The sequence below is a fragment of the Hesperophylax consimilis genome, chromosome 19 (assembly GCF_061612785.1).
Source record: "Hesperophylax consimilis isolate HC1 chromosome 19, BYU_Hcon_1.0, whole genome shotgun sequence".
Lineage (NCBI taxonomy): Eukaryota > Metazoa > Arthropoda > Insecta > Trichoptera > Limnephilidae > Hesperophylax > Hesperophylax consimilis.
In genome coordinates, this window is record NC_142854.1 from 13,290,718 (window position 1) to 13,303,963 (window position 13,246).

The 13,246-nt window shown below is 35.3% G+C and overlaps 1 protein-coding gene across 2 annotated transcripts in view; it reads right to left on the reverse strand.

Moving 5' to 3' along the window:
* Nucleotides 1–13,246, reverse strand: part of Sclp (leucine rich repeat containing protein 20 sclp) — a 29,125-nt gene that overhangs the window by 2,961 nt on the left and 12,918 nt on the right. The window contains exons 1-2 of one of the 2 annotated variants that reach the window (XM_089643585.1): nt 782–851; nt 14–157 (exon numbers count right to left, since the gene is read on the reverse strand). In XM_089643585.1, the coding sequence (XP_089499711.1) occupies nt 14–157; nt 782–845 (208 nt within the window). In that variant the 5' untranslated portion in view covers nt 846–851. Of the gene's footprint in view, nt 1–13; nt 158–781; nt 852–13,246 lie in introns of those variants that run through there. The other variant, XM_089643583.1, reaches the window with a different exon arrangement.

A 13,246-nucleotide genomic window follows, 5' to 3' on the forward strand; every position in this document is an offset into this window, starting at 1 on the left:
TTGAGCGAAATACCTGTGATGAGGCTGAACTTGTCAGCGAACTTGGGTGGGATCTTAGTGATTACGTTGCCACTGAGGTCGCAGGTCTGCAGGGCCGTGTGGCGCAGCAGGTGGTAAACCGCATCTGGCACCTGCATCAGCTGGCACTCCGACAGATCTGCAACAAACAACATAACCTCACTTTACTTTCTTTCATCATCATAAATGAGAAGATACATTTTATTTGGTTCCATGACAAAACGGAACATTTATTTCTACGTTTTCTGTTTTATCCAGTTATCATTTTCTTTGAATAATTCCCCAGAAGAGTCCAAGAGTCCTTACTGCACAACTGCAGTTTCGATTCTGAAAGGTGGTCTTTCACCGGGGCAATACTGAGAGTATCTGCCTCTCTGGAATGTGCCGCAAATATACTGTAAATTATTTTATATCGAGTTTAAAAAAAAAAAGATCAAATTATCGTTTTATTTATAAGTTTCAGCTTTCCATTAAGAATTTTACTGTAAAATATTATATACGTATTTAGGAGAACCTATGAATCAAATAGAATATTTCTCGAGGTTTCATTATAATGATATTAATTTAATTTTTTTAAATTAGGTGTTTCCGAACTGTCAAAAAACTTTTTTTTGAAACTTTGACAAATAAAAATAGAGCCCTATTTTTAAAACAGTGAAGCCATGTTGCGTAATTAGCGCTTTATGTAAATTAAACACTGTTCACAACACACTTTATTATTATTTTACAACGTCAAAAGCGTTAAAAAGTTGTATATAAATACCCAGGGTTTTATTTTCATTCGCATATTCGCAGCGTAAAATAATCTTCGCAACGGAAGACGCCATTTTTAATTCTCCCAAAGACAAAAGAATACTCATCGCGTAGAAATTCACAGGAAAATACCCATAGACAAAGAAAAGCTTCATGAAAAATGATTTATTTTTTACTTTTTTATGTTGTTTTGTAATACGTACCTACCTGACATCGTACAGGTACGTAACAACAAGATGGTTATTGGAGCATATTATTTATCAATGTTGAAAGAAATTATTGACAATTATAGTCATCCTATTCATTATGTTCATAACTTTGAGTCATCGCTGTGAAGTTAAGAAGTAATTATAACATCCACAACTTCCGCGATCGGGTGAAAGGAAGCCGTTTCCTCAACATTACATATTACATACTATCAGTACGTAAACCTGAAAGAATATATCTATAGAACGTTACAGTAATATGCGCGGGGCATCACATCTCTAACGTGTGCGGTGCACTCGGGCGCCCATACCTAGGAGCGGTCTTTTTTTTTTTTTTTTGTATTAGGCAATTCACCCTAAAGAGAGTGCTTTGTGCCGATTGGGTTAAGATATATGGTTAAACTGATGTGAATTATCTATAAGGGGACTGGACATATCATATATTAAAGTCATTCAAATCTATAAACTTATAAAGAATAGAATATACGCGAGAGTTGTTGAGAGACAGCAAATATGGAATACTAAGGGGAGACTGGTGGGTGATTTTAATAAGCAATCGATACATGCCCTTGAAAGAAGAATGGTTTTTACAATTGAAGAAGACATGGTCAAGAGTCTCATCCTCCACACCACACTGGCATAATGAACTTTCGAGTACCCGAATTTTAAACAAATGAGTTGCTATAGAGCAGTGGCCAATTCTCATTCTCGAGATACAGGAAATAAATCTTTTGGATCTTTTTATTCCGTGGAACCAGGGTTTACTTGGAATATGATTTTGTATTCCAGCATAGAAAGATCCAGTTTGAGTTTTCGTGACTGTCCAATTTTCTTCCCAGGAACGAGACATGTTGGATTTAAGAATAGAGAAGACGTCAGAGACAGGAATTTTAAAATCTAAAGGAATAGAACCAGATACAGTTCCAAGTTTAGCGAGAGAATCAGCTTGCTCGTTACCCTCAATTCCTAGATGGCCAGGCACCCAAACCAGTATTGTCTCAAACATAGATTCGTTTAAAGAATCGAGGATGTTTTTAATATTACAAATAACATAGTCTTCTGGACTTCGAACGATATTAGAGGAAATTTTTAATACTGCACTTAGAGAGTCAGTACACAGTAAGGCTCGACGAATATTGAGGAGTTGGATTTGAATTAAAGCTTGTTCAATTGCGAAGCATTCTGCAGTGAATATGGAAATTTCTTTAGGCAATTTATAAGACAGATTAACATTGAATTCAGGAATATATACCGATGCGCCACATTCTTTGTGGTCGGATTTGGAACCATCTGTGTATATGAGGGAAAATCCAGGAAACTTTGAAAATATAAAGTTTTCAAAATGTTCTTCAACATTTTGAAAGTTATTAGCTGATGATAAAATGTTCGTCCGGAAGTCAGAAATTATTACGTTTGGGATAAAATTAATAGCATTAAACGGGGTACTGTAAATAGGAAGGATTGGATCATCTTGTAGATTTTGAAGGTTAGAAGACAGAGATCTGAATGATAGAAAACTTTTTAATAAGAGAGGGAACCGATCTCTATCTATTACCCTCCTTCTGTTATTCAAAATACTGAACAAACGATCGAGACTCTGTTCCAATGAGTGACGCGATAAAGATAACGCTTTGAAGATATATCTATCCGCGAGGTATTGTCTTCTCAAAAATAAGGGAGGATCTACACATTCTATCTGAAGAGCATTAATTGGAGAAGATTGCATTGCCCCAATAATCATTCTGAGCCCTTTTGATTGGATTCTTTCAAGTTTCTTATCCAGATATTTAGGAAGTGGGTCGAAAAGAAATGTGCCATAATCCAAGTGACTTCGAACGAGGGAATTATACATTAGTTTAAGAGTAGTAGGATGGGATCCCCACCATACTCTGGAAACAGCTCGCATCATATTAAGCCCCTTTTCACACTTAGCAGAAACGTTCTGAATATGCGGGAGCCAGGAAAGCTTATGGTCCAAAAGCAGGCCAAGAAATTTTATTTGCTTAACGATTTGAAGGGGGAAATTATCAAAAGAGACTGTAAAGTGAGGCAGTTTTCTTTTGCGAGTAAAAGCCACTACCTTGGTTTTAGAGGTAGCTAAATTCATTCCATTTGTCAACATCCAAACTTTAATATTATGTAAGGCCAAATTTAATTCCTTCGCAGCATGTGATAAATTTTTGTGAGATAAATATATGAGAAAATCGTCCGCAAAATAAAGTCGCTTAATAGACGAAGGGATTACAATGTCTAAATCACTAATATAAATATTAAATAATAAAGGACTGATTACAGACCCCTGGGGTAGCCCTTTCCAAAGTTTGCGCTTCAATATGTTTGAGGAAGAGTGGATAATAATGGATCTGTCTGTTAGCAAGTTGATAATAAATTGAACTAATTTTATAGGGATTTTTATTTTAATTAATTTTTCCTTCAAAACATCAATTAATACATCGTCGTAAGCTGAAGAGAGATCTAGAAATGTGGCCAATGTACAAGAGTTAAGGGATTGAGAAATACGGATATCTATTGTTAACAAACTTAAATTATCCATAGTAGATTTCTTTTTCCGAAAGCCGTATTGATTAGGAGGGATAATACTGTGATTTTCAACAAACCATTCTAATCTGTTCTTTATCAAATGTTCCACTACTTTAATTAAACACGACGAAAGAGCAATAGGACGATAGGATGAGACTTCGGACGGATTTTTCCCTGGTTTTAAAACCGGGAGGATTTTTTGAACTTTCCAGACATCCGGAATAAATCCTGTTTCAAACATGTTATTAATTAAGGATAAGAAATATTCAACCGACATGTCGGAGAATGCTTTAAAGAAGCTATATAATATTCCATCAGGACCCGGAGAAGAGTCAGAAAGAGATTTAATTACTCGTTTTAGTTCACTAACTAAGAAAGGAGAGTCTAGCCAGTTAGAGTGAGATGGATATGAAATAAAAGAGGGCATTTCTTCACATCTGGCAACTGAAGGAGGGGCAATCTTATCAGCAAAACCTATAATAATTTCCTCCGGAATATGTTTGGTACGCTCCGGAGCATATGAAGAACCGAATTTTTTTAAATTAGTCCAAACAGATGACTGGGGAGTTTCAGGAGACAAGTTTTCACAAAATTTTCGCCATCCAGACCGCTTTTTATTTTTCAAAATACGTTTAGTTTCTGATTGGACGCGTTTTACTGATAAGAAATTTTCAAAAGACATGCATTTGCGGTAAATGGAAACTGCTTCTTTTCTAGAGTTAACAGCACGAGTGCATTCTTCGTCCCACCACGGAGTCGAATGTTTAGTTTTAATGTTAACTTTACGCTTTGGAATGGATTTTTCTGCTGCTTTTATAACTATACTAGGAAATAATTCACATTGAGTTCTGATGTTCCCAAGAGAAGATTTTACAGAGTGAACAAGAGAGTCTAATACAGAAGAAAAAAATCTCCAGTTCGCATCTTTCGTTTTAAATTTAAAATTATTGTTAATTGTAAAGGAATGCGAGGTGGTTAGATAGTGAAAGAGGATTATAATAGGGAAATGATCACTGGAAAGGGGGTCTTTAAGTATGTTCCAAGAACATTTACGTATCACCGAAGATGAACAGAGAGATAAATCAACAACACTTTTCCTTTGTTGAGGGGGGGTGAATCGGGTTGGAGATCCGTCGTTTAAAATACATAAATTATGGGAATCAATAAAATCTAAAAGATTACGGCCAGAACGATTCGTTAATTCACTACCCCAAGAGGTAGAATGAGCGTTAAAGTCGCCCAGTAACATATACGGGGGACGGATCTGAGACATAAATGATGACCATTCGTTTTCATCAAAAATAGTGGAGGGAGGGACATATATTGATAGTATTGTAATATCACATACAACAGCTGCTACTATCTGAAAATTGTTAGAGAGAGTATGAAACATGATTGGTTTGAAAGGGATAGAGTCATGGATGATTAAGGCAGCGCCACCTTTACCATCCAGTCTATCATGTCTAAGACAATTATATCCCGAAATCTTAAATAGATACGAGGGTTTAAACCACGTTTCAGAAATAGCGGCAACTGAAATTTCATGTTCATCGAGTAATTTTACAAGTTCAAATTTATTACAGATTAGACTTCTGATATTCCACTGAAGAATTCTGTTCAGTTTCGGAGACATTAGGAAGACAGGATAATAAAGATTTAATGCAATCGGCAGCGTTGGACGGTATATTATTGTTGTTTGAAAGAATAGAAATTAAGAGGGTAATTAAAGTCTGAATGAAAGCAGAATTTTCATTCACCACTTTCCCTAAATTAGGGGAAGATTGGGAACTATTTAAAGCACTCCCATTGAGTGTCTGAGATTTATAATTCCCATTTGGGTTAAACAAAATATCATTATGTTGATTTTTATCAATAGAAGCAATAAATTTTGGTTTTGGTTTTAGTGGTATAAAAATTGTTTCCCTGTGAGAAGATGATGGAGGAGATTTAGAGTAAGATAGATTGCAAGGAATTGAGGTAGATGTTACCTCTGCAAACGATTTTATTGCAGGTGGGAATAATTTTGATGCCTGGAAATAGGAAATGTTGTCTGAAGCCATTGATTGTTTAATATTCCTTTGTCTGGTCAATTCTGGACAGGCCATACTAACCGCTGTATGATTTCCCTTGCAGTTAATGCAACGTGGATCATTCGATGATTTTTGGCAAAGATCAAAGGGGTGGTCCTCTCCGCAATGAAAACAACGTGGAGGGGAACGACATATGGGTTTAGAGTGTCCGAAACGGCAGCAGTTAAAACACTGTATCGTCGGGAATTTATATACTTCCACAGGGAGTGCGTTGTAATAAATAAATACCCGAGATGGCAAAGTTTGGCCTTCAAAAGTAATAACAACCGATTGTGAGGGTTTCCATGTAGTGGTTCCATTAGATGTATCTTTGTAATTTAATCTACGTGCTTTTAAAACCTTAGGGGTCACTTGAGAATCATTAAGTGCATCAACAATTTCAGATTCTGAGAGATCGGTTGGTATACCTCTCACTCGGCCCATTCTAGTAAGGTTGTAAGTTGGAATATAAGCTTTAAATTTGTGGTGTGAAAGCGTATCAATTTTTTGGACAAATTCGTTTGCAAAGTTTGCGGATTTAAATTCTAGGGATAACTTATAGCGGCCTTCCGGCTTAATAGATCCGTTAACTATGCCAAGGTTATTGTTTTTTGAACTAAAAATGAATTTCCCGAAATCCAGAGGATGAATAATTTTTCCTTGTTCAGTACTTTGGACATTGACAATGAATGGAGCCGAGGAGGATGGGGAATAACTTAGTTCAGTATTTTTAGATTCTGATAATATGGTATCCTTACGAATTTCCTTAGGGTTTGAGGTTTCATCGGATTGCGAAGGTTTAATTTTGGGAGGTACATTAAGACAGAGCGATGGTCTTCGTTTTCTGGAAGGGAGTATTATAGAAACATCCGATCCATACTCATCTCCAATATTGAATATGGACTCGGGGTCAGGAGGTCGATCTTCATCTTCCTCCATATTTATAAATTAATTAACAAAAAAAAACAATAATACAGTCTATTTGATTGACTGTACACACGAATTTCAAAACCTAAATATAACAAACAAATAATAGAAAACAAAAATGTAACAATAATTTCTTATCTGTACGAAGTCCGCGACAGCAGGTAGGCAATTCGTCAAACACAGAGCACGACTATCCACTACCGTAGTTCGATGACTAATCATCAGGAGCGGTCTTTAGAATTAATAATAATAAATTAAAAAAAATTATTACCTTAGTAATTTTCTTCTAGTAATGCGACAACTTGTCGAGATAATTATTGTTTTGAGAAAATTAATGTAATGAGATATGTTATACCGTTAGAATTACTTTTTTTTTATACACGCCCAATTGGGCTTTTAAACATATTATTAGGGTAATGACATATTAGGTAGCTCATAAAGACAGAAATAATAAGTGATATGGCAGTAAATTTTGACACCTTTTTACTCCTTGAAGGCTTTTTCACGTAGTTACATTATCATAGTGTGTTTTGTTCAAAAGGCATATAAGGTATATATATAATATACTAAAACAGAAGTAAGTAGGAAAGCAGGTATAGTATAATACCCTTTTTTCCTTCAAAGAACTTTCTCTCCTTCCTTTCCATAAAAATACCCTCCACATAGCACCTCCAAAGATGACATAGGCCCAGAGGATTTTTTTTTCCTCAGGGCGTCCTGTGTGGAACTAGTGTAAAAATATACCAACCACCTCTGCGATCGTAATAACGCATATCGCCAAGTGTTCCGCCTCCAGGGATACTGCAGCGCTACGGAAATAACTCACTCTTTCAGAGGACTTCCACCGCATAGGGAGTTCATGTCTTATACAACGCTGACCTCAGAAAACTACTTCCAATCATGGAAGTCCTCTTTAACCTTTGATGGACCTTATTTATTTATTGACTAGCTGTACCCAGCCACCATTTAAAGGCGCTATTAAAAAAAGCCACCGGTGAAATCTATATATAATGTGGCTATGTCTGTCTGTGCTGATAGAGAAACAATAGCGCGTGTTGGTTTTACGTCCAACAGATGGCCTTGCTTTAAAAAAAGCATGTTTTACCTGTCACATGTGACATTCATATAAAATAGGTATTTAAAAAAACATACGCGTATTCCAATGCAAAGTTGTGTCAAAATTTCAAAGCAATCAGTGAAGAATTTTCGAAGATTTAAGATTTTTAACGAATGAACATTTACATTTTGTGTAATATTTTAAATCGAGCCGCTATCAATAACACCCCTTACGTAGATGACGATAAGGTTTAAATTCCCGCTTAACACCATCCGCCTGTTTTGATTTATGCATGAAAAAAACATGGCCAAAAAGTGCCTTTTATTTTATTTTGTGGATGTTCAGGCATAAATATAAAAAAAATCCGTTCATTTTATAAATAACTTAATTTGCCACATTATACAATAATATCATAACCAAAAAAGGGTTCGAAAGTGGGAGATTTTGAACTTTAAATCGGTTTTTATAGACCTTATACATTATTTTTTTCTTGGCTTATAAAAAGACTTATCTAAAAAATAATCGATTATTTCAAAGGCGAAGATGTATTCTACTCGCAGTATTTAATTAAAGCATCCGAAACATTTCTAGGTTGACCAAATTTTCAAACCAAAAATACATGATTTTGAATTACTACGATTTTCTAGCTTAGCATTGGTTATCTCTGGCGGCGGCCCTGGATTATGGATTAACTATTATGATTAGCTTATTAATCGGAAGCGAATAATACGCCTAAAATGTGTTACGTTTACTATCATTTTTTCAGACTGGCCGGATTACGAAATAATTACGTGCATTATCATTTCTTTCCACTCTACTTGATACCAAATAAATGCGATATTATGCGTTGCTTTCATCTTTCATTAATCTCCCAACAGTTGACCCAAATATTACCAATTAGCATGTCGGTGCAGATAGACTAACCATAGCGCGTGTTGCTTTTACGTTCTACAGATGGCGCTGTTTTAAAAAAAAACATGTTTTTCCAACAGATAACGCTGTTTTTTAACATGCTGATCTATCACAGGTGACATATAACTACTTAACATATAAAAAAAACACACGCGTATTCGAATGCAAAGTTGTGTCAAAATTTCAAAGCAATCTGTGAAGAACTTCGGAGATTTAAGAATTTGAACAAACGAAAATTTAATTTTATTTACGAGTATAGATCACCCACCTGACAAACAACAGTTATCTCGCTAAATTAATCTATTACCCGATGAATGCAAACACATTTTTAAGAGAAAAATCTTACAAATACTTTATGAACATCTTAAAATTATTGTTAATCCGGTTAAAAACGGGATTGCAGGCTGTTTCCTGATAAACTTATAGTAAATTATTGCGTAGCAAGCGTGGTAAGCAAGACGGGAAGACGCTCTTGCAAGGAATGGCTAGTCTTGTGACTTTTTTGGCTCCTCATCTCTTTCCGACCGGCCGCCAAAACCCTGTGCGGTATATTTGCTTCTATTCTCACTAAAATTGATGAATTTCGTCTTAATATTTGACGGGTAAGTGGATATTTCAAAGTTCCACTCCCTGACTCGTATTTGGATGGACTTAAAAATAGCTGCACTGACCTAGAAACTCCACACTACAAATAAAAATTATGGCAATTTGGTGACGTCTGTTATCTTGTGATAATTTCTATTAGAGTCTATTTTAAAAGAAAACATCATGGAAGTGGCCCATTGTTATCGAATGGTCGTTAATGAAAAATAAAAACAATACGTATAATTTAAAGCTAATGAAAGAAGGTATGAATCACGAATCAAACAAACTATAGCTTTGCGTGTCCCCCTATGTTTTATATAACTTTCACAGTCATTATTCTTGGTAACAATACCTTTGTGTATCAAACGGTAAATCAATGTGATTATTGCATAAAGATTAGGTATTACTGTAACATGCTATGAGCAACACACAATGCACCAATATTATAACACAAAGATCATTCTACAATGGTGATACTGGATAGTGGTTATGAAAACAGAAATATGTAGGGTTTTCCAATAAGAGGTGTTATTTTGAATATTAATTAAGGAATTAATGATTTTTTTATTGCCCGAATTGGATGGTATTGATCTGGACAACGTTTACTTTCAACAAGACGGCGCTACGTGCTACACAAGCAACGAAACCATTGATCTTTTACGGGAAAAGTTTCCGGACCGTGTTATCTCTCGAAGAGGTGATCACAATTGGCCACTGAGATCTTGTGATTTAACACCTTGCGACTTCTTCCTTTGGGGCCACGTGAAAGAGAAGGTCTACGCCAACAGCCCAGTGTCGATTCAAGACCTCAAAGATGGAATTCGTGAAGGTATTGAGGACATAAGGCAGCCACTTTGCGATTTGGTTATGGAAAATTTCATGAAAAGGATATGGTCCTGTAGGCGTGGTCGTGGTGGTTTTTGACTGATGTTATTTTTCACTATTAACGGCATACCTTCCTCTTTATAATAAAATAAACATTAGATCATTTATATTAAAAAATGGCATTTTTCTTTGAATATCAAAATAACACCTCTTATTGGAAAACTCTGTATACCATTGTAGGAAGCAATCACTTTGTGGTCATAAAAATAAAACACAATTTTTTGTGTAAGACCACGAATTAATTTATACTCTGATGATACTTGGGCAAATCGAAACCGGATTATTTTCACAATATCAATTTCACCCGTAATAAGTATTACGGAATTACGTTATTCATAATTTTATGAATAATAATTAACACATTACACCAAGACGTTTCAAATGTAAACATGTACATATGTTCTACACGTTGTTAAGAAATTAATTATGTATGAAATAACATAAATACAATTTAAATGTATTGCTTCAAACCCGTGACATCAGTATCAGTAGCTTGGGATCTTTTAACGAATTTGCCAAACGCTGCAAAATTGCACTAGTTGCACCGTACAAAGAGGGGTGAAAAATAATACAAATTACCTGACTGGCAATACAGGAGAGGATAAACATTGGAAAATAAAGTTCACACAGTTGGAAGAAACACATCATCTAGCATTGCCTGCTCCACCGTCTTACATTTCTATATGTAATTTAATGAGTAGGTTATCTCTGAGTGGTTTGACAAACTTCCCAATTTACAGTTGTTAATGAATTCTAGCGGTGAAATGTCATTGATAACAGCCAGGTGTTCAAATAACTATATTAATGACAGGGCAACATACTCGCGGGTACACTGTAACTGCATTCATTATCTCATTATCAGTGGCGAGGATGAAAATTAATTAAAAAATTACAAACGTTCTCAGGGCAGGCATTTTGGTGGCAGGAATTGCCAAGGATAATACCTAATACCTCAAAATACATGAAAATATAAATCATCCAAATAGAATTGATTACAAAGATCACCTACCTAGACCTTAGACGTCTAAAGGTTTTGACAAGGGACGCCATAATTTTACTCGCACCTGGCGCTGTTTGGCTCAGGGCCAGCCTTGACTGTTCTACCCACAGAATAATATTGTTTATTCCATGGTTCTACCCTTATAAAATGTTTCTGCATAACGAATGTCTCTTTTTCTGTTGCAACCTGTCCTGGTTCGTGCTTAATAAAAATACTATCGTATTCTGGATAGTATGTTTCGCTACATCAAATAGAAAACATCGTGAAAATCACTCAAAAATGAACCATACATCACAAAAATTTCAAGGCCACAATTTTTTTTAAATGTTGTCAAATAATTACACTCGAAAAGATAACTCTTGAATAGTGGAATAACTTAATGAGTAAAACCTCAAATTGTAATATTTAATCATTGAAGACAATATATAATTGTTGGGAAGTAAGAGCTTCATAGATGCACGCACAGATGGCAGTGCATAGAGCTAGCGTGGAAGTCCGCAAGATGGAGCCAGTGGCCAGTAGTCGCCAGGGCCAGTGGGAAGGATCCCAGAGAAACTTACTGTTTCAGATTCCAATTAGCCAGCTACTAGTTAGGTCGACTATCGAGTCACCATTATATTACGGGGAGTATTAATAAATCCCTGATTAATCTAAAAGAACCACTTATTTATTAAGTCCTTCCAAGAAGAGTTGGAGACCTGTTTGTAAGAACACAACATTAATGAATCTCAAACGAAAGATGTAAAACAGAAAAGACAAAAAAAATATTCAGTCGCATTAAGGAATTCTTCAGGAATTCAAGACATCTTCCTTGCCGAGGATGTACTCTGATCACTGAGCTAATTCAAACATATCAACCAAACAGTATCGTCATTTTCTTACACTATCTACATTGCATTTAATTATGGTAGAATCTTGCAATAATATTGGTAGCTTTGAGTTGAAGTATAATACAGTTAAAAATTACTAAGTTAATATGGTCGAATTAGCTCAGAAAACTTCCTCGGAATTTTTTTTTAGAAATGACGTTGTTTTTCCATATTATATTCTACATACAAACAATTCAATTTTTGTACCTGAAAACTCCCCTAAAACGTTGAAATTGTCTTTATTAGTTGTAGAATCATCTACCGAAGTTTGTGCATTTTCATTTTCCTGTTTATTATATTGATATCATGTTCGACGTGTTAACAAATTATTGTTGTTAGCCATTATTTGATATCCTTGACAACATCCGATATCGATTGTAGGCATTATATTCAGTCTGTAGAATTCACCATGACCTTCGCTATTCCTTTATTAAACAATGAACACCAGCCACGGAATGTCTTTAACCATCACTGGAATCAGTTGCATTCATAAATAATATAAACAAAGTGAGATATGGCATGGAAGCGCGCCGACTGTCGCTAAACTACAACCAAACTGCATGGAATATCAAAATGGCTATAGAATGAAAAAAATTGGTTTGGTACTGTATATAGTTTGGTTAGATTGTTGGCGACGAGCGTTGTTCATGTTCCATCCCCCGTATTACTATTATCTATGGCAGGTAGGTACCTACCTGCAGGGGACAACCTTTTCAAGGTCAATATTTGCAATAATAATTGTTGAAACCTTTTACGTGGTGCTACTACGAATTTCATAAAATAAAACAACTAGGAAGGGTTATTTTACAGATTTTGAACAATTCATCAAATTTCAAATTAATTTTCAAGTTCTGTGAAAGTCCTATTCTTTTATTATATGTTTTATTTTAAACCTTTGCTAACAACTAACAACATATTGAATACATTAATTATGTCAGTTTGATGAATCAATTGCATCTAATAACACTGTCTGACAGGAGAATTATGTCAGACCTGGTTGTGTTACACAGAGTTATTAACAACTTAATTGACAGTCCTGCCATCGTTGCCACTTTTAATTCTGGAATACTAGACAAAATATAACATTCTTCTGCAATACATACATACACAACCAACTATCAGACACACTCACAGTAGGATGCATGATCTGGGCAACGAGTTTAGGGGTAGGTACTATTGATATATTAATTTATAGAATTAAGCGTATCTGTTTAATCCAGTGATGGGCAAAGTACGGCCCGCGGGCCAAGTCCGGCCCGCCAGGCTAGTCAATCCGGCCCGCGACATTGTTTTGAATAACCCTACCACAATTTACCAATTGAACAAAATGTATTTTCTACGTAGATAGAATAGAATACTTAAAGGTTTCCTTCTCATTGTGTTTTAAGTACGGTATTTTTGCATCTAATATTAGTTTGCACACA